The sequence below is a fragment of the Saccostrea echinata genome, unplaced genomic scaffold (genome assembly GCF_033153115.1).
Source record: "Saccostrea echinata isolate AGI-Se365-2 ecotype Australia unplaced genomic scaffold, CSIRO_AGI_Sech_v1 ptg000062l, whole genome shotgun sequence".
Lineage (NCBI taxonomy): Eukaryota > Metazoa > Mollusca > Bivalvia > Ostreida > Ostreidae > Saccostrea > Saccostrea echinata.
Genome location: NW_026889811.1, coordinates 2,081,284 through 2,103,632, shown reverse-complemented (window position 1 = coordinate 2,103,632; position 22,349 = coordinate 2,081,284). Strand labels below are relative to the sequence as shown.

General features: G+C 32.2%; 1 protein-coding gene and 2 long non-coding RNA genes across 3 annotated transcripts; 2 read left to right on the top strand and 1 right to left on the bottom strand.

Annotated features, from left to right (window-relative positions):
* Window positions 1-6,755: 6,755 nt before the first annotated feature.
* On the top strand, window positions 6,756-11,334 carry LOC133175471 (uncharacterized). Its single transcript, XR_009719292.1, has 3 exons — window positions 6,756-6,907; window positions 7,628-7,742; window positions 10,916-11,334. It is a non-coding gene; the product is annotated as an uncharacterized LOC133175471 (long non-coding RNA).
* A 1,100-nt stretch (window positions 11,335-12,434) lies between these two features.
* LOC133175434 (uncharacterized) lies at window positions 12,435-17,527 on the bottom strand. The gene is made up of 3 exons (XR_009719282.1): window positions 17,225-17,527; window positions 16,369-16,483; window positions 12,435-13,389 (listed from the first exon to the last, which is right to left on the bottom strand). It is a non-coding gene; the product is annotated as an uncharacterized LOC133175434 (long non-coding RNA).
* Window positions 17,528-18,089: 562 nt separating this feature from the next.
* LOC133175279 (asialoglycoprotein receptor 1-like) lies at window positions 18,090-20,957 on the top strand. Its single transcript, XM_061310377.1, has 6 exons — window positions 18,090-18,098; window positions 19,130-19,283; window positions 19,539-19,621; window positions 19,701-19,785; window positions 20,487-20,699; window positions 20,849-20,957. Exons 1-6 carry the CDS (start codon window positions 18,090-18,092, stop codon window positions 20,866-20,868), a joined length of 564 nt encoding a protein of 187 aa, XP_061166361.1. The 3' UTR covers window positions 20,869-20,957.
* Window positions 20,958-22,349: the final 1,392 nt, after the last annotated feature.

Below are 22,349 nucleotides of genomic sequence, written 5' to 3'. Positions count from 1 at the left end.
TTATTCGAGGATAACCTGGTTTGGGTCAGTTTACGCTTTATAATCCGCGAAGCGGATTATAAAACAGCGTAAACTGACCCAAACCAGGTTATCCTCGAATAATTTGGCCAAGAATTAGAGTCATTCCTTATAATTTAATTCTAAAATCATTAAACAACTGTGGGTGTAAAATTTCGTTGCTTTTTATTAGTTCAAATTTGCCGCTCAATAATACAACCCTAGTAACGGAAGTGATGGGAAGCGAGGGGAGGTAAAAACTGATACATAGTCCTAGCAGCCATGTTTTTTGTTTACATGTGGTAAGATCCGAGTTACTGTTTGAAGTTAAAGGTACATTTATTAAATCTGGAATTTTCCATGAATCCCGAGGACTGGAAATGAGAGGATTGCATGGATACAGACGATTCAGCTGGTTGTCAGGGGGGTGTGTCCCCATACCAAACCAGGTTATACAGAAATAATTTGTGTTCCTTTTTGGATATTAACCAATCAGAGGCTAGAATACAAACAAAATTAAATTATTTAGGAATCTACAGTAGCAGTCTGTTTTAGGGACACACACTGATATTTCTCAAACAATTAAATAGCTTTGCAAAAGAAAACATTGCCAAAGAAATGTGCAAAAATGTTTGTGGTTTAATGAAACTATAAAGGTGGATAAAAAGACTGTTTTCTTAAAATCATGGCATGAAAATAATGTTTATACTGTTAATTCATTGATTGATATGTGTAGCAATGTGAATGTGATGGGACTTTTTAACAGGACACAGAGACGTAAGCGTAGTCATGAACATCGGTCAAACAATAAACATATTATACACGATGGTAAGATTCACTACTATCTTATGTAAATAAAACGATAGGCCTTCATCACATTCGCACCAAACTTTATTCTGTCCCTTTGGAAGTTTTAAATAGCCTATTTGTAAAAGTCAAGGAAAGTCCATATTTGGATTCTTCGACACCAAAATATACGCTCGATCTGTGATTATGGATATTGCAAATCATGTGCTCATTAAACCGCCACGTTTCACGGAAGGAAATACTATTCAGTCAAAAAACCCGTTTGTTCCTTAAACTTCAATATGCCAACAAAGGAATTGGTGCAGTTAATAAAAGTATTATTCTTAATCACAAAAGGGGCCAGTCTTGTAATCCACCATATTTCAAGTTGAGGTCTTGATACACCTTGTATTTCTTACAAATATACATCGACAATTGCTTCCACACCTTTTAATTACAATAAAAAAAACTTTACAGGGCCTAGATATCGAACATCTGAAACATAGTCCTTCTACGTGTTCATGTTCTTCTTCAACCTACAACTATAGTCCTGCTGGACAAGTCATATACTGGTGGCGTTAATAGTTAATAATGATGACCTTAAATCACTTATTATGAAAGGGCCAAAATTTAGGGAACCCCGATCTTTCAACTGGCGTCATATTTTTATAAATATTACGAATTCTATGGAAGATAACGCCAGACGATGGGCCAGTTATGAAAATGAAGAGCTTGAAACTTTGTCAGAATGGATTAAAAGTATCAGATGGATGTTGAAATCATTAAGCGATTGAGAGGCAAAATGAAAACCATCTGTCTTTCTTTCTCGCACAATGCAGAAGTGAAACAAGATTTAGAAAGATTACACGATCAGTATGTACTGGTCCCACCTGAAAAAGCAGGTACAAAATTGTCTTTGTTTCTAAGGTTTATTATTTGAATTGTATTTTAGAGGAACTAGGATTTAATTCTGCAACTTGCAATCCAACTTATACCCATAGCTCCCTTTCTAAGGAGGAAATTCTTCAAAACCCTATGTCAGTTTTAAATATTTTTAATATTTCCAGCAATCAATATGAATTTGAATTACAATCCCTATAAATGATTCCAAAACTTCATTAAACCCCATGCCAAGAAAAGGTACGCATTCTAGTTTTAGAGTCAATAAAAGCGGAATTAGCGTTAATCTGTGATTTTTCCCCAGGGAGATGTGTGCGAGGCAATTAATGTCAGCAGTTTTGAGGGAAGGATCTTAAGTTTTACTGGTTTGAAATTAAAGCTAGAATACTTACTATTTAGAAGCCTTTGCACCTTTTTTCCTGTTGTTTTTTTTTAAAGGGGGGGGGGGCGATTTTCCATGCAAATCATATGCGGTTAAAAAAGTAAAAAAAAAAAGAAGAAGAAGAAAAAGAAATTGTAGTGAACTAATTAATTGTTCAGTAAAAATTAGACGCCTTTCAAATTTTTCAGTGTTTATATATCAAAATATTTTTTTCCTAGTATAAATTAACATCGGGCACGATGAATTTGGTTGTTGTGGAAGTCTCGCGCCTTATTAAGGTATCATAGCGGTAATTGACCAATGAAAATGAACTTAGTCAATTGTAGTTCCATACATATAAAATTATTATTTTTTCCTTTTGAATTTTTTTAAAATTTCCTTCCAGTCTATTTTTACAATTTTGGTACCTGTGTCTAGTGCATTTTACATATTTTGTAAATAAATAGAGGTTTTTGACAGGAACTATTTTTTTCAGGGCATAGGAGGCTACTTCCTGGGGGTAGAAGTTTATTTTTCTTTGACTAAGAAAACGGAAAACTTAGGATCCACCCCCTCAAATCTGCTGCCGTTAATCGTCTCGCCAGCGTTAGGGGAATATGGGTGATTTGCATCAATTACACTTTTATTGACTCCATCGCTGTGGAAAAATGGACGGGATTTCTTGGCATGTTCAAACAAAGATACATAGTGGGTTTCAGTAAATGTTCTACCAAGCCTCTTTCTTTACTCCTGATTAAGATATTTATAGCAGTGAAGGAGAAACTTCAGGAGTACTGTACAACAATATATCCAAAGGTAGTGTAAATCAGATGTGAATACAAAAAAAACTTCTAGAAAATTGGAAATGACATTTTTTTTCCAAAAATCAATAACATCAAAAAGTACGACTTTTCGACACTTTATACAACCAATCCCCACGATAATTTCTTTAGTACAAAACTATCCTATGCCATTATACATAAATCTGGTAATGCAGAAATTAACCCTGCGCGTAATGGACTTCATATTTATTCGCGTAAAATATCCTCGTTTACAGTAAATTATTGACTGTTTTTGATTTGTTTTCAATTTAATTAGAAGGTATACATTATACAATGACGTGTTACAGGAAAAATAGAACATTCCCAATTTGCAACCTTTTACAATCAGAAAACGGTTCTGTATTTTCCACCAGGTTAAAAGCTACCGGAAATTAAACTCATAAATAACTGATAGTTCAAGGTCCTGTAAAGTTTTATTTAGGATGGCGGTGCTAGGAGAATGGTGTAGTTCCCCTGAAGTCAACCCGATGATGTTTTAAGATAGATATCCATGACAAATTAAGATGAGTCTTAATGTATAAAGGGAAATATTTCTTTTCTAACTTATACATGTGTGAAATCAGAAGTGTCAATCTGAGACAAATATGATTAGTTCATAAAGGGTGTAAAGAAAGCTCGTTCAACAATGAAATATTTCAAAGCAGTGTTTTTCTTGAAGCTATCAAATTTTCAACTTTGACGAAGTCACTTATGCTTTCAATTTATAGCATTTTTTTTGAAGTGGAAAACACATGATTGTGGGAAAATAAAGCATTCCAAAGACTACATAGATGTTGTCAATGAGGAACTTCAGCATCCTTTTAATATCCACTTCATAGTATGTATTTACTACTTGTCTTTGATATATGTATAAAACTTAAAAAAAAAACAGACTGGACTGAGATATAAATATTTCAACAAAATGAGATATATTTTATATGTCTCTAATTTCAATAAATTCTACTATAGGTGAATGGTTCATTTTTACAAGAAGAGAAGGCGCTAAGCCATTGGTCTGATAGAGTGAAGAGGTTTTTCCTTGTAGACACACTAGTGACCTAGTGGCCTTGTTAAGTTCTGGCGTTCGGTTTTACAAATCTACCTTGCGGGTACATTCGGGACTCTTAATAGCCAGCAATGATGGTCAAATAAGATGTTGAATGTTTGATGGTAATCTAAAAATAGTAAGACAGGACGCTCTCTGTCCTTCGTATTACATGTCGTTAAATGGTACGAATCATTTGGCTTAGATAAGGTCATTAAACTACTTCATCAAAAACATAATTCTAACCCCAACTACATAAATGCAAAATTTAAAGTCTGACATCTGATCTTGTAATACCAGAATGCCTAATGTAATCTTACAATGCATATCTAAAAAATTATACTTATCTCAACCCCCACTCGGTACAAAAGAATCCATATATCTCATATACGTTGTTTTTATAAAATATTTGAAGATAACGAACAGTAACCAAGCTCAAAAATTCAATTAAACATAGAAATTGAAATAAAATGAGCATACACCGACCCATTAATACATCAGAGTTGGGATCTAATTCCATGGTTGAGTAAGCATCCCCTATAAAACCGACCACCCCCCCCCCCCCACCCTTGAACCCTTGTCTTGATTGGGTAAATGAGTGCTCCCATCACAAATCAGTATGAAAATGATGGTCAAACAATAAAATGATAAAATTTTCCGTCAAAAGTAATTAAACACAAGGGCATTGTTACCAAGATACAATTAACTAAAATTTAAATTTTTTTTAAAAAAATGTATATACCCTTAATAAATCAACTTATTTGTCAGCAATCCCCTTTTAGAAATACATCGTAGCAAAATGCTATTGCATATCTAATCAACTAATCATAAACACCATAACTAGGAAATGTTAATATATTGCTACATAAATAAGAAAAGTTAGCGGTAGAAATGGTGGGGTCATCCTGTTTATCATTAAGCGTAGTTATCATATGAAGTTCGTCATAAGTGTCTCTCTCTATTAAAACATCTATATAGGAAACAGATGTGTCAGATTTTGTGTAATCTTTTAATTTCAAAAGGATATGTATAACATGTGAATGAAAATTGATATTGATAATTGATAAAACTTTATCTAAATATCGAATAGAAGGCGTAGCAAGAGACTTCTATTTCATTTTGAAGTATAAATAAATTTTGCCTCATATTGCAACAGAGCACTGAAAACTTCAGATTAGTTGCCATATGTATATATTCAATAACATATTTCTAGGCACTGACTTACAAAGAAATACAAAATATGGTATATAAGTTTAAAGAAATTTGCTTATTTGAGATACATAGGCCAATAACAATAAATTTCCTTCGCACAGTATACCGTGAATGAAAAAAAAATGTATTGTAGACAATATGACCTTTAAATTTTTCAGACCTTCAAGGATAGAAAAATCTTTAATGCAAAATAAATAAATAAATAAAATAATGCAAAAACTTGGCAATTAAAATGAAATGAGATCAACATAACGTAATAGTAACTTAAAGGTAACATGTTTTTAAAAAATTGAACATTAATTTTGTTCAATAAGATAACCTAATGCAGAAGATTGGATTAATGTATTAACGTTAAGACGTTAAATCAGACATCACGTTTAGGTTATTTTATCATAGAGAGGTCAGAAGGAAGACATTATGGAAAGTAGACTATCTTTAAGAGAGCTTAATCAAAAGCATTGTGAAAGCACATACCAGAAAAAATTGCTAAATGGAAAAATTTGAATTTATTAAAACCTTCGAAATAAATTTATCTTATGTATTTCTATACCAAATTATAAGAAAGACATATTATGAAACACATGTATAATAAAAATGTGCTACAAGCACTTGAAGGCTGTGGAAGTTTGTTTTTTTATGACCCATTCTTCATAAAGCTTATGATTTTTTGTTGAATTGTATTTAAATACACCTATACGTTTCATATATAATGTTATCTACATGTGCATGTAAAAAAAAAAAGGATAATAAAAATATTGCATGTTATTATTCTATTTCAAAATTCGAATTACACGCAACTTGACAATTTTCCCTGCAAAGCACAAATGTACAATATTCTATATAAATAGGTATAAGAATCACTCTGTAACCTTGTTTGTATTCAGTCATGTCGATTAGAATTGAGGTGTTACTGATCTTTGTACTTGTAATCGGAGTAGAACTGAAAAAATCAGTTGTTTCTGTAACTACTCAAGATCTCCTGAAAAATAACATTTCTATGGAAAGCCGTAGGGTACCCCCACATTATTATTATTTTTTCCTATATAATTATACCAAAAATAATTATCTCATCCCAAAATAAAAATCTTGATTTTTTTTTTTTTTTTTTAACATTATTATTTTCCTACAACAATTATAATCTTGTCCGTCCATGTGTACTCATTATTTTTATTTGCCCCTACATTATAATAATTATTCTCACTTTACAATTATTATCTTTTCAGTTAGTACGGAGACATTATTTTTATACACCTCCAAATTATAATCTTGTCAGTCGATTCGTACACATAATTTTTATTTTGCACCAAGATTATAATTATTCTTGCCTCAACAATTTATAAGACTTCACCTCCTGTAACAATAATGTACTGACTGAAAATAAATAAAAATGTACACGCTTAAAAATTATGATGTACCAAGTCGACGTTATAATCTTTGCAACATTAATAATGATGTGCGGCCTTGTTCGCAATTATTTTTATTTTTCAACAGGAAAGATAACTTCTTTTCTAGTGACAGGAACGAAAACTCTGTCCTCCTGTTGAAACAATAATTATGTTGAGACGCGATTATAATTGTGACTGCACACATTATTTGAAGCGTGAAGGAAATATTATCTTGAGCGTAGAGAAATATTATTTGAAGCGTGGAGAAATATTATTTGAAGCGTGACGGAAAACAAGCGTCGATGCGAGGGAGATCGTCACGTGAAAAGGCCATGTGCGCTGTTCGATCATGTAAACAAAGTGGAAGACAGAAAGTCCAACGTTAGCTAGGCTATAAGAGGTAAGTAAAGACTAATCATTAATGTACATGTAAATGACTGGCATCATTCAGATAATGTCTCTTGAATCAGCTGTCAGTTTATTGTAATTAAGCTAGAGCTACCGAACAAACAGGTAGTTCGAATTGCCTCAGACAGCTGTCAGAAATAGATCATGTGCATAAATGTGAGATTAAGCACATACTAGTACTTTATTAAAACCACCTGCCTGATTAAGAGCATATAGGGACGATCATTTGATTGGGGGGGACTGATAGATTAAGGAAATAAATATTTTAACCTTGATTTTTAAGTAGATTAACTTCATCCACTGGCATTGCTAGAAATAAAGGAAAACAATGACCCTGTCAGACCATGACTGTCACTGTGATATCCCCCCCCCCCCCCCCACACACACACATCCTTCTTGCATGTGGTTAAGTGGTTTTCTGATTTTGGACAAGAAAAGAAAGTAAATAATCATTCTTAGATCAACTGGAAATAAATATTCTGTCCTGTAAATGCTAAAAATAAATAAATAATCTGACTTGACAAAATTTGCCACCTCTACCCCCACCCCTTTATAAAAAGGTAGTGACCTTAACATGGTGAAAAATGTTTTTCCTAACCAAAATTATTTCTCATCTACCATGTCTACTCCTTTGAACATGCCATAATCATACTCGTACATGTACCCATTGATATTTTTTAGATTTTGCATACAGTTTGTTTTTCTGCCACAGATTCAAAGAGAATTCAGATAGGAAATGGAACTATTGAACAATAACTTCTGCCTGGAAGCAGGAATTGCGGAATACAGTGCAAGGGATCCCCGATACTCTTTTTCAAAAGTTATTGGTAAGGTGACTAAGTCCTTGATAAATATCATTAAAAAATACATGTATAGCCTTTGTTAACAGTAGACAACTTTAGCATATTTCAAAATAGTATTTCTCTTTGTGGGGTCAATCTGGGATCAGCTGGCATGAGGGACTGTTCTCCCTTTAAGCCAATAAAAAAATTATAATGTGTTTGTTTCTGGTAACATGCCAAAAATATTAGGGAAGGTAGGTAGGCGATAACTTTTTTTTATTACTTTACTTTTTATTAGCTCACCTGAGCCAAAGGCTGAAGTGAGCTTTTCTGATCACATTTTGTCTGGTGTCCATATCTCTTTAAACTTTTCACATTTTTGACTTCTTCTCAAGAACTGCTTGACCTTTTTCGACAAACTTAACAACAATCCTGAGGTAAAGGGGGTTCAAGTTTGTTCAAATAAAAGCCACACTTCCTTCCAACTGGAGATAATTACAAATTAATTTAGTGAAAAATTAATATCATCTTTTAAAAATCTTCTTCTCAAAAATCTGTTGGCCAGGAAAGATGAAACTTTTGTGGAAAAATCCTCAGGTAGTGTAGATTCAAGTTTGTTTTAATCATGACCCCCAGGGGTAGGGTGGGGCTATAATGGATTATCAAAGTTTTACATAGGAATACATAGAGAAAATTTAAAAAATCTTTTTAAAAACAGCAAAGCCATGATTAGTCATATTTATATGGAAGCATTCTCTTAAAGTATAGATTCAAGTTTGTTTAAATCAGGACTCATGGGGGTAGGGAGGGGCCCAATAGATGATAAAACTTATGACAAAATAATCTTTAAAAATCTTCTTAAGCCATGATGAGTCAAATAAATATGGAAGCAAACTCATTTAGTGTAGATTCAAGTATGTTCAAATCACGCCCCCCATAGGTTGTGACCACTCATATATTTAAAACTTTTCAATACTGAACTGATTTCCAATTTTTCCTAGCCAAAGTGCTCGGGTGAGCGATGTGGGCCATGGGCCTCTTGTTTAAAGAATAATTTGCACATTTTATTTTTGGAGCTATACAAAGAATCTTGATTTATAGAAGTATACAGGTTTAAAAAAAAAGAAAACAGTGTTGTAAAGAAAGAAAAGGATTTTACATTCAAAGAATTATGGATGGCACAGAGGTAAAAAGGACATTCAGTGTTCAAAAGAATTTGAAATTGATTTATTTATCACAGTGGCAGATTTAGCCAGGAAGGGGGGGGGGGGGTGGGGGGGGCATTAAGAAAATCTAAAGAGTAATTGCACATTTTTACATTAATCAGAATTTTTGAAAATTATGTACATCCTAGAATTGATATATTCTGCAGTACAATTTAAAAAAAAAAACATGCTGCAGAATATATAAATTTTAGGATGTGGATAATATAGTAGGTGCTATATTTATATTTACATTCTTAATATATTGAAAACAGACATCTACTTTATAATTATTATTAAATACTGTACATTTAAGCTCACTGAGCCCAAGGTTAAAGTGAACATTTCTGATTAAAGAGTGTCTTGCATCTGTCTATCATTCATAAATGTTGAGTCATCTGTAAACTTTTCACATTTTCAACTTTTTTTTCCAGAATTCAACCAAATTTGTCACTAGACAATATTTGGTGGAAAGGATTTAATATTTTTTCAAATGAAGAGCCAAGGGGAGGTCATAAAGAGAAAATTAATGTTTGACGGTGTCATTTGAAAATCTTCTTAAGAACCACTAGGCAGAAAAATTAAAACTTATGTGAAAACTTCCTGGCATAGCGTAGTTTCATTTTCAGTCAAATAAGACCCCTTTGAGCACTCTACCATCGGCTCATACATTCACCTCTGTCATCTGCTCGCATATATCACAGTGATAAACATGAAAAATAGTGTGTTTGTTTAAATTCATTTTAATTAAATGCCTGCACTAATTTTGTTCCTAAAGGTAGCTACTTTCCAAGTAGATCTAGAACTATTAATTTAATTTAAAATAATTCTGGGAATGTTATGTTTTTTACATTATAATGTCAAAATCTTGATGCGAGCCCATTGCAGAGGTGTCTGAGAGAGGAACGAATGACAACTCTGCATAGGAGATTGCCCTTTGAGAGGATGGAGCCACAGTATGGGATTAAAAATTTGCATGGGAATATACTAAAACTAGAAATTTGACCATAGGACATGAATGCCCCTACTAGGGCTTATCATGCATCATGAAAATTTGCATTTTGGCATTTGTGTATGAAGTTTGATGATAATATCTTGAAAAAAAAGGTCATTGGAAAGGTCCAGGTAAAAAGGTTGAACAAAGTTGATAAATTCTTAACAAATTTTGCATCAGTGCATAAGCTTACATAAAAGCATATGGAATTGTTTTGTTGAAACTGTGTTACATGCATATAGTTATTTAAGAAAAAAGTGATATCAAGGTCCAAGGAAAAGTCCTGGTCAAAATTTTATGTTGCAGTTCAATAACACTCTTCAAAATGTATCAGCATATGAAGTTTGAATAAAAAATCACAATTTTTTCTTTAAAATTGAGCTTAGCAATTAACACAAAATTGAGAGAAATTGAGAGAAGTCAAGATCAACAAAATTTATGCAACTGAATAGCTCTTATCAATATGTATAAGCATATGAAGATTGATCCAAATCTCTTGAATAGAGCTACTTACTAATCTAAGAAAAATGAGGTCAAGGTCAGGGGAAAGGTCAAATCAAAAATATGTTGATGAAGTTGAATGGGTCCCATCAATATGTATCAGCATATAAGATTTGATAAAAATATCTTAAATAGCTCTTGAAACTGAGCTAAACACTCTAATTTAAGAAAAGTAAGGTCAGGTTCAAAGGAAAGGTCAAGGTAAAAAAATGTTGAGTAGCTCTCATCAATATGTATCAGCATATAAAAGTTCAAAGTGTGATGGAAGGACACAAGAACATGTTATGGGGTTCAAGTAAATTTTTAATTACAAACCTTTAGGCTAAGGTGAGGCCACAATATTAGGTAATTTTTCATTGGAATAAAGGACTTTTTTTTTTAAATTCTTCAGCCAGGAACAAGGTGACTAAGGTGAGCATTATTAGGTGTCTAAGGTGAGCATTATGGCCCATGGGCTTCTTGTTATGTGTCCTTTTCATTGATCAACAATCAGGTGATGTAATAGTATTGTTATATTTCAGAAATGCCTATGGATGACGTCATAACCAATTTTGAAAAATGTTTTGTTTGAAAGAAAAGGATCTGAAGAAGGAGACAGATCTATTTAAATTCGGATGGATTTATAGACTGCCAGACTTATTGCTATCACCTAATTCTGTACTACTAGATCTTTTACACTGAGCCTATAAGTTTTAGACTAGATGATTTATCTAATTTGAGAATCCATGACATCAATCTTTAAGCATTTCAAGATTACCAATACAGAATATGTACAGATGCAATAGCAGATGAAATCCCACATGTACATACACAAACAGGACACTGATATGTTACTGAAATTTAGAGATATTTCATTTCTCTCTTGTGTGGATTGAAATTGATCTAAGAAAAAAAAAAGGTTTATGTCAGACTGAAACAATATAATAAACAATTTTCTTTAGTTTTGTTATGTGCTTATATTTTTAGGAAATATGTACCAATGTATCAGACAGTATATAGGGAACTTGTACTGAGTCGCTAGTGAGCTAGCTTTTCTAGTGATGCGGTAAAATCTCCCTCTATATTAGACAAGTTAAGCAATGTCGAGCCTGTTTAACCCTTGAATGGATGACTGCTTCACATTACATTTACATGTAATTTTTTTTTTTTTTGAATACTAAATTTGAGTGTGAATTTCTTCTCATGGTCAAGCATGAGGTACTGCATAATTGTCATTTTTACATTAAAATGTGTGCATGTATTTATGGATTATCAGACACATATACACTATACAAAAAAAAATGCATAATTTTCCAAATTTTTACCTTTTTTCAGTTTTGACCCCATATTATAGCCATCATTTGGTTCCTGTACAGTGCGAACAAATCTGTATAATACATCAGTGTTGTTTATGCCCCCCTAATCAAAGATGATTCAGGGGTTTATAGTTTTTGCCCTGTCTATCTGTATGTATGTCCCCAAAACTTAACTTTTCCCATAACTTTTGTTTTGTTGGAGCTATGCATTTCATTTTTCACATGTGTATTCTTTGTGACAAAACCTTTCTTTGGGTACCAACATATTTGACCTTTGAGTTTGACCCATTTTTGTAAAATTTTACCAAACTTTTACCTTGGCAATAATTTCTGAACAGTTGGGGCTAGGGCTTCATATTTCTTATGACAAGACCTTCCCATGACCACCATTAATTTTGACCTTGAACTTGTTGTTCGACTTTTGAAAAACTTTAATCTTCACCATAACTTTTCAAAGGTAAGTGCTAGCGCTTTCGTATTTTACTGGCACATTTCTTGAGACAAGACCTGTCTTTGGATAATAACATTTGTGATCTCTTGACCTTGACCTTGGAGTTTGACATGAATTTGAAAAACTTCGACCTTCACCATAAGCTGCCATATACATACATAAAAATGCCATTATCGCATGTACATACATGTATGGCAGAGCTCAAAGAAGTCAATCCAGCTTTTCCAACATGCATTCCTTTATATGTTTGACATTCAGATCCAAGAAAATACCATAAAAAATCATCACAAATCATCCATTTTCATATAATTTTAATACATTCTTTGGTACTTTGGTAAATATAAATACAAATTTCATAAATGCAATCAATATAAATGCAGAAATTCAAGTTTGTTCACTCATGCAGATCCCACTTTATCAGCAGTAACTTGAGACACAGATGTGACACTTTAAATGGAGTATTTCATATACATGTACAAATTTATCAAAAATGCATCACTTCAAATTAGTGTCAAATGATGTCAAAAGGACAAAGAAGAAGGTACGGTTTTAGCTTTATTGTGCCCTAAAAATTTAATACTTTCAAAAAGTTTTGAAACTGGCTTAAACATTTGTTGAGTATATGAGAGTGATAAAACAGGAAAGAATATAGCATGAAAGAGTACCATTCTGGAAATATGACGTCATTAATTTGATGCATTTCTCTATTTTAAACAGAAAAAGCCTCAAAATGACCCATTTCAAGGGTTATTTTCCTTAAGAAAATAGTGTCCACAGCCGTCGCCCACGTTTATTTTCGGATATGTTGTGTAAAATTCTTTGAAAAATCACATATCTCAAAATCTTTGTGGGCGATGCCTGTGGACAATATCATCTGAGAGAAAATTCCATTGAAAATTGGTGTCTTCTGCAACTTTTCAAGAAAATACGGGAAAATGCACTAGTTTATGACGTCACAATTAGCATTTAGAAGGTCATGTGAGAAAAATGATTTGTATGATCTTTCTGCGTGTAATTTCAATGATTCAGAAATCATGAGTTTTAATTTTTTACAATACTTTCATTTTTAAGAAAAACACAGGGCAAAATTTGTATTGAAACCGTACCTTGTTCTTTCATGTGCAAAATGTTCAGGAACAACACATATTCTTCCATCAAAAATTCTCTGAAATTTGCCAAGACTTCTTTCTTCAAAGTTATTCACATTGAATTTTTGTCCAGATCTGCACAATCTTCTATCACAAATTCCCTGAAATAAAAAGTTTGAAACACAGAGTTTTTATAATTACCATGCATAATCAAGGGAAACCTGAGATGGAGAATTTTTTTCCTGCCAATTTTTTTCATGATAACTAGTATGAAAAGGAAGCATCCTATTAGTGAAACCAATGGTCTTCATGCCAAAATGAATTGATTTATTGTTTACTTAAATTTTATTACTTTTTAGTTTTCTCCTCATTGAAGATAAATTTCTCCTTCATTTGTGCCAGGTTTAGTTAAAACTGGTCCAGTAGTTCTGTTGAGAAAGTCTGATACATGTATTAAGGTATTCAGTGTATACTGAATGGATTTTGAACTGTTTTGAATCATTTTAAACTAGTTAAAAATGTATTGCTAGATAATGATGAAAGGGAAATGAACCAAATTCACATGACTGATAACATGAAAGAAGCTGGTCATTTTGCACTTTAACATTTTTTGAAGAGTTATCTGCCCTTGATGAAAACCCAAAAATTTAATTTTATCAAAATATCTGTGGCAAATGATTCATTTTATTTCATATTTTAATAAAGAGAGAGTTTATGCATATTTTCACCAAGAGCTCTACATGAAATTCAAATTACTTCTTACAATATCTTAATAAAACCTGCACTCCCCATAGACTTCATTGTAAAATTCAAGGTGCAATTTATTTGACAATTCCTTTGGTGGAGTATTTTTATTTAATAATACCAGGGGTTTTGAAAAGACACCAATTGATGCAAAATTCTTGTATAATGTTCAAAGAAAAATATACGAAAATTACTAAACATATATTCTAGATGTTTATCCAAACTTGTTTAAGAAGAAGTGTACAACAGAATATATAGACATTAAAATGTAGCACACAGTTCCTTTAAGTATTGGAACTCTACAACTCCAAGGAAAACGACAATAAAGTTCAAACTACGTTGCGTATGTCCTTAAGGGATCAGAAAAGCTCTCTTGAACCATTGGATCAGATGAACTTCCAGGTCAAAAAAGAAAAAGAGACCCAAGTTCAAGAAAATCAAGCCAGGCTGATGGATTTGAGAAATAATGCATCTATGATCTACATTTTATTTCATTTGTCACAAGTCCTTTTTTTTTGTGGTCAACGGAGTTTGGCTTTAAATTTTTTGTTCTATCTTTTATTCATGTACACAATATGATGAATAATATAAGGTAAACTGCCAAAAGACATTCTGTTATATGAGTGATGAATACAAAACCAATAACACTATTAATAATTATGCCCTGAACATTTTACATTAAATAGTACATAATTATATTAATGCTATGCTATGCATACAGTAAGCATAAATCTACAGGAGACCCACAAGGAATTTACAAAAATATTAAATGCCTAAGAAAATAAGCAAAAATAAAAAGGTTTTTGGCCCCCTAGGAAAAACAGACCCTTGTAAAATGGTTAGGAGTGTCATGCATCTGAAGTGACTTGTCCTGGCTACACCCCCCCCCCCCTCCTTGCAATGCCAAGGGGCCCTGATTCAATACATTGCATGGGACCCCTGGTCAATTTCATTCATTAATATCATGGGCTGACTGTAGCATTATCTTTAGGGGAATTTTCAAATCCATTGTTTTTCTCATCTCTCAACCAATCACATTAAGCCATATTCTATGATAAACAACTTGTAACAGGTGATTCTTCCTGTTTACATTATCATATCTAAATATTTCTGAAAGCTTCAATTTGATTGGTGCTTCTCAATAAGAGAAGCAAGACTTAAAATATCACATGAAATTAGCCAGGACCCCGGACCCCTGGCATTGCAAGGATGTCCCCCATGATACTTTTAAAACATGTCTATCCAAGTGTTTTAATGAGTACAATTGTTTTGTTGTGTACATTTCATTCATAAGTGTATTTAACTATTTATATATGACTATGACCCCCCCCAAAAAAAAAAAAAAACAGCGGCATACTGAATATTTGACTGATGCTTACAAAATAAGAGCCCTAAGGGCCATATATCTCACCCGAGCACTGTGGCTAGGAGAAAAAAAGCAGAAATCAGTTCAGTTTTGAAAAGTTTAAATACATATTGGTGGTCCCAACCTACCCCTAAAGTGGTGGGGCATGATTTGAAGAAACTGGAATTTACACTTACTGAGGAAACTTCCATATTTATTTGACTAATTGTGGCTTTCAAAGATTTTTTAAAGATTATTTTCCTATAAGTTTTAACTTTCATTGTGGCCCCAACCTTCCCCGAGGGATCTTGATTTAAACAAACTTGAATCTACACTATCTGAAGAAACTTCCATATAAATATGACTAATCATGGCTTTGCTGTTCTTCAGAAGATTTTTTTAAATTTTCCCTATATATTCCTATGTAAAACTTTGATAATCCATTATAGCCCCACCCTACCCCTGATTTAAATAAACTTGAATCTACACTACCTGAGGATTTTTCCACAAAAGTTTCATCTTTCCTGGCCAACAGATTTTTGAGAAGAAGATTTTTAAAAGATGATATTAATTTTTCACTAAATTAATTTGTAATTATCTCCAGTTGGAAGGAAGTGTGGCTTTTATTTGAACAAACTTGAACCCCCTTTACCCATGGATACTTTGTTGTTAAGTTTGGTTGAAATACATGTAGGTCAAGTGGTTCTTGAGAAGAAGTAAAAAATGTGAAAAGTTTACAGACAGACGGACACTAGACAAAATGTGATGAGAAAAGCTCACTTCAGCCTTTGGCTCAGGTGAGCTAATAAAAAGCAAAGTTAAAAAAAAAAAAGTTATCGCCTACCTACCTTCCCTAATATTTTTGGCATGTTACCAAAAACAAACACATTATAATTTTTTAATTGGCTTAAAGGGAGAACAGTCCCTCATTCCAGCTGAACCCAGATTGACCCCACAAAGAGAAATACTATTTTGAAAAATGCTAAAGTTGTCTATTGTTAACAAAGGCTATATTTTTTAATGATATTTATCAAGGACTTAGTCACCTTACCAATAACTTTTGAAATAGAGCAGCGGGTATCCCTTGCACTGTTTGCCCCAATTCTTGCTTCCAGGCAGAATTTATTGTTCAATAGTTCCATTTCCTATCTGAATTCTCTTTGAATCTGTGGCAGAAAGACAAACTGTATGCAAAATCTAAAAAATATCAATGGGTACATGTACAAGTATGATTATGGCATGTACAAAGGAGTAGACATGGTAGATGAGAAATAATTTTGGTTAGGAAAAACATTTTTCACCATGTTAAGGTCACCACCTTTTCATAAAGGGGTGGGGGTAGAATTGGCAAATTTTGTCAAGTAAGTAAGATTATTTATTTATTTTTATAGCCTTCACAGGACAGAATATTTATTTCCAGTTGATCTAAGAATGATTATTTACTTTCTTTTCTTGTCCAAAATCAGAAAACCACTTAACCACATGCAAGAAGGGTGTGTGTGTGTGGTGTGTGTGTGTGTGTGGGGGGGGGGGATGAGATCACAGTGATAGTCATGGTCTGACAGGGTCATTGTTTTCCTTTATTTCTAGCAATGCCAGTGGATGAAGTTAATTTACTTAAAAATCAAGGTTAAAATATTTATTTCCATAATCTATCAGTCCCCCCCAATCAAATGATCGTCCCTAAATGATTTTAATCAGACAGGTGGTTTTAATAAAGTACTAGTATGTGCTTAATCTCACATTTATGCGCATGGTCTATTTCTGACAGCTGTCTGAGGCAATTCGAACTACCTGTTTGTTCGGTAGCTCTAGCTTAATTACAATAAACTGACAGCTGATTCAAGAGACATTATCTGAATGATGCCAGTTATTTACATGTACATTAATGATTAGTCTTTACTTACCGCTTATAGCCTAGTTAACGTTGGACTTTCTGTCTTCCACTTCGTTTACATGATCGAACAGCGCACATGGCCTTTTCACGTGACGATCTCCCTCGCATCGACGCTTGTTTTCCGTCACGCTTCAAATAATATTTCTCCACGCTTCAAATAATATTTCTCCACGCTCAAGATAATATTTCCTTCACGCTTCAAATAATGTGTGCAGTCACAATTATAATCGCGTCTCAACATAATTATTGTTTCAACAGGAGGACAGAGTTTTCGTTCCTGTCACTAGAAAAGAAGTTATCTTTCCTGTTGAAAAATAAAAATAATTGCGAACAAGGGCGCACATCATTATTATTGTTGCAAAGATTATAACGTCGACTTGGTACATTATAGTTTTTAAGCGTGTACATTTTTATTTATTTTCAGTCAGTACATTATTGTTACAGGAGGTGAAGTCTTATAAATTGTTGCAGCAAGAATAATTATAATCTTATTATAAAATAAAAATAAAAAATAAAAATTATGTGTACGAATCGACTGACAAGATTATAATTTGGAGGTGTATAAAAATAATGTCTCCGTACTAACTGAAAAGATTATAATTGTAAAGTGAGAATAATTATTATAATGTAGGGGCAAAATAAAAATAATGAGTACACATGGACGGACAAGATTATAATTGTTGTAGGAAAATAATAATGTTGTAAAAAAAAAAAAAAAAAAAAAAAAAAAAAAGATTTTTATTTTGGGATGAGATAATTATTTTTGGTATAATTATATAGGAAAAAATAATAATAATGTGGGGGTACCCTACGGCTTTCCATACATTTCGGATCTCCATTTCAAATTGTTCACGTCCATTCAGGAACAAAACAAAATGTTGAAGGTAAGAAATAATTACCAATAATAAACCGGTTTCTCTCTTGCTTTTGCGATCAGGTACTTGAGTACTCGTTGATTATTAAAAGCTAATCAGTATTTCACGATCCTATAGTGTTCTTAATGGTTTTACATGATTTCAGAATCTACGTATGTCATAGAGTCTGTAAAAAGAAGACAAATGAGACATATTTTTAATAAATAGAAATACACATAATTATTTTTAAAAAAGATCAATTTTGATGTAATTTTGAATGCATTCACGGATTCGGTCAGTATTGTATTCCGGGGGTGGGGTAGGGTTGGGTGGGATATGATTGTGTCGACATACTCTTCAAAAAACTCATACTCATACTCTTCTTAGTAATTTTTTCTTTAGCAATTCTCAGGTCCAATAATAATCCTATGTGAAACTTTCTCTTTATCTATTTATCATCTAACAATGATACAATACCATGAATTGTGCTATTATAATTAACAATAGGAAAACGGAATTTCCATATATCTTACTAGTATTTAGTGGAGAGATTTAAAAAAATCTATTTAAAAAAAAAGAATTAAACATAAGTAAGAACTGATAATATGACATATATTGTAAGACAGATAATTCAATGATTAAACATTGCTTGAAGTGACCAGACATGCCTATGTAGAGCAAGAGTAGAGTCCTGCATCAAAAGGGTTTTGAACATTGTCCCGCTGCTCTAACGCCATATCTAAAAATTTCAATTTGGAGGAATCTTAGACGATATACAAACTCCTCGTGAATGTGACAAAATAGATCTGATATACTATGTGCAAGAAAATTGCTAAGCTAGAACTCCCAGTTAAATGAACTTCATCAATCACTGACGACAATATTCAATAACTGGCCTTGAAGATTAATTTAAGCTGTCCTACAATATGTTCATTTCGTCAAAATTATTAGATTTTTTCTCATAGATGTAGTTAGCAATTAGATGATAGAGTTGAGGATTAAAATTCAATAAATATTCGTCCTTTTAAATTGATGTACGTATTTATAAAACATATTCATAGTCTGCTGTGTTTGAAACTGAGTGCTCCGGCCGCGGATGTACATTTAACGGATGTGAATCGAGCCGAAGAAGTTCATGTGATGGGAAAATGCTTTCGTCCTTGCGTCAGATTGAAACCAGCGTCAAACAACTGACAGGAAAAGATAGGAACAAAGGTAAAGAAATGTTTTTCATGATTTGTTCTATTGGAAAAAAAAACATTTAGTCCTTTCTTTGAAATGTACAAAGGTGATCCAAATTAAACTGCCCGGTAAACTGACCATTTTTAAAATCAATTTAATTTATTTGCAATCAATTCTGAATGCCTTTAAACATATAGGAACCTTCTCCACAATATGTATGTTGTTACACACTTTGCATATATGTATTGAATTGCTACGAAGACTTCCATGTACGTACTAATTTTACAGGAATTTGTAAGAACGGATGGAAGCGATTCAAAGGGCACTGCTACAGAGAGTTTCTTCATAAACTAGACTGGTTTGGAGCTCAAGTAAGATAGATTTACTTTTGTTACAGATAATTTTGTCCAAAATAGATGATAATCTTATAAATATTTGTGTTTTTTTTAGATGTTCTGTAGATTGCAAAAGGCTAACCTGGCAGGGATAGAGAATAAAGAAGAAAATGAGTGGCTACAAAATACTTTCTCAAAAGGTTCATTAAACATCATATTTTTAAAGATATGAATATGATGACTTAAAATTAAGCAAACATAATTTCTCTAAAAGAACAGTCAAATATAAAATATTATATAGAAAATTCAAAGGTTTATGAATTGTTTGTTTTTTAAAGTCATATATGGCGTATTTTTTATAAGTTCAGACTAACTAAAATTAAAAAGATCTTTCTGTTTGTTTTATTACTTCATATAAAGATAGACAAATGTAAATTAAAATGTAAATTACACAATTTAAATCAAGCGTTTCAAAGATATTAGAAATTTAAAACAATAATCGATTTATTTACCGACTCCGCATATAATTAACAGACACAGATTAAAATCAATTTAACTATGGAAACATGACGTTATTTAAATTCAAAATTAGTGAAAATTTTAATTTTAACGTAAATAATATATATAATGTTTATCTACACTCAATCTCGTATTTTTATTTTTAGCTCAGATACGCTATATATAGCTTTTAATGAAATAATAAATCCTTCTGATATTCCAACGGTACTAGGATACTTATTTTAAACAGCCCGGGTGGTTATAAGTAAAGAATATGAGTAACAAACATTTAGGATTCTTACCGCAGCTGTAGAGCAACAAAATGACATACTTTTTTCGCCCAGATAAATTAACTTTTCTGTGTATTCCATGAACCCCACAGTGACTGTTTTTTTTTCTGCAGAAAAGTTATGGTTGGATTTAAACGACCTGTCTGTAGAAGGAAGATGGCGCTGGTTTTCAACAGGAAAGCCAGTTACCTACACAAACTGGATGCCAAGACAACCTGACAGTTCTCATGAGGATTGCGGACAGATGAATTATCCAGGTTACAAAAAAGGTCAATGGAATGATAAAGAGTGTGATGCTAAGCTTCGCTTTATTTGTGAATCGTCTGGTACGTTGATTCTCTGACAACAAATAATTTAACATTTGTGAATTGACGTCATTTAAAAAAAAAGGGGGGGGGGTGTTACATGTATTATGTAAATTTGAAAATTTACAAAGTCAGCTGTACACAACAAAATGTTAAAATTTATTTTACAGACAACCCTTGGAATGAATAGAGAAAGAGGAAGAAAGTGCATATAAATTCTATCAATAATAATCTTTATTGATGCTGCTTTTGTGAAAACTATAGTTAACTTGAAGCTACAGCACAGAATGGAAAACACAAAATGTTCATACTATATTTGTCAAACATCCTTTTTTTATATATGATTATCCAATTTAAATAAAATGCTCAAGCATGTGATACGTCGTGCTAAATATATTATTTTTATTTATTTATTGCTTAAGACATACATCTTATCGCATTTCAACAGTAACATATAATACAAAATATTAGGCATTGTATGGCGGTTATATAGATTACACATATATTACAATATAATACCATAATTTAATAATTTTCATGGAGATTTACTATATGAGAGAAAATTTCCCTCAGTTTAAAAGCATGATGAATATATTTTCCTAAATTACAGAGATTATGGACGGTGTGATAATTGTACAAATTTTAAATCAGACGGCTTCTGCCAGTAATACTACCTGATATATCTTTTACATAGCTTTTCAAAGTGCGTGCTAAATTAAAACAAAATTATATTCATCCTCTACTTCAATTTTACACATTCTACTCTCCCTAGGTTTTTTTTATTATGTTGTCCTGTTTCAATTCCAGATTATGAGATGAAAGCCTGGTTCGACTAGTTTGCATTTTGTACATAAAAGGTATAGGCCTACAAAGATAATATTGTAAAGAAAAATGGTCTATTATTTGTTTGTAAATATTATATTTTGATGAATAATTAATTTTTTCCATAAGATTATGAACACAAATGTCAATCAATCTTTGTTTTATAATTAAAAAAAATCTACAACTAGTTCTATCTTGTTCACACCACATATATCATACAATTTTTCATTAATACAAAATACATTAATACAAAAGGCCCAATTTTCTTGCTTTTTTCATTCTGTCACAGTTATCATATACTTCATCATGACAGTTCATTATACAATTTTCACTGAATAAAACCTTGAACCAAAATTTGAACATTCTATACAATCGAGTTTTCATAGAAAGCCTTCCAGTTTCTACATACACTGAAGCAGAGTTTGTGTTTTTCATTACGCATAAAACAGAATTTATAAACTCCAACTGTACTTTTTCTACGTCACTAGCATTATGACTACCCCTAACGTTACAACCATAGTTTAAAATACTTGTTACATAGGTGTCAAAAGTGACAAAAGGGTTTCTGTATTTAGACACTTTTTACTTTTGATTTTAATGCAAACATGGCTTTCTTTCCTTGCGATGCTATAATTGCTTTTGTGTACAATTGTTATTACCATTAAAATTCAGTAACACACCCAGGTAAACAAACTTAACAACAACCTCAAATGAGTGCCCATTAATATTCTATTTTTCTGTAGGCTTGATTTTACCCCCGTTTCTAGAAATAACACGTTTTGAATTATCTATATTAATAGAAAGATCTGAACGAGTTGTGTATTTGTATCATTGGAAGCTCATCTACAG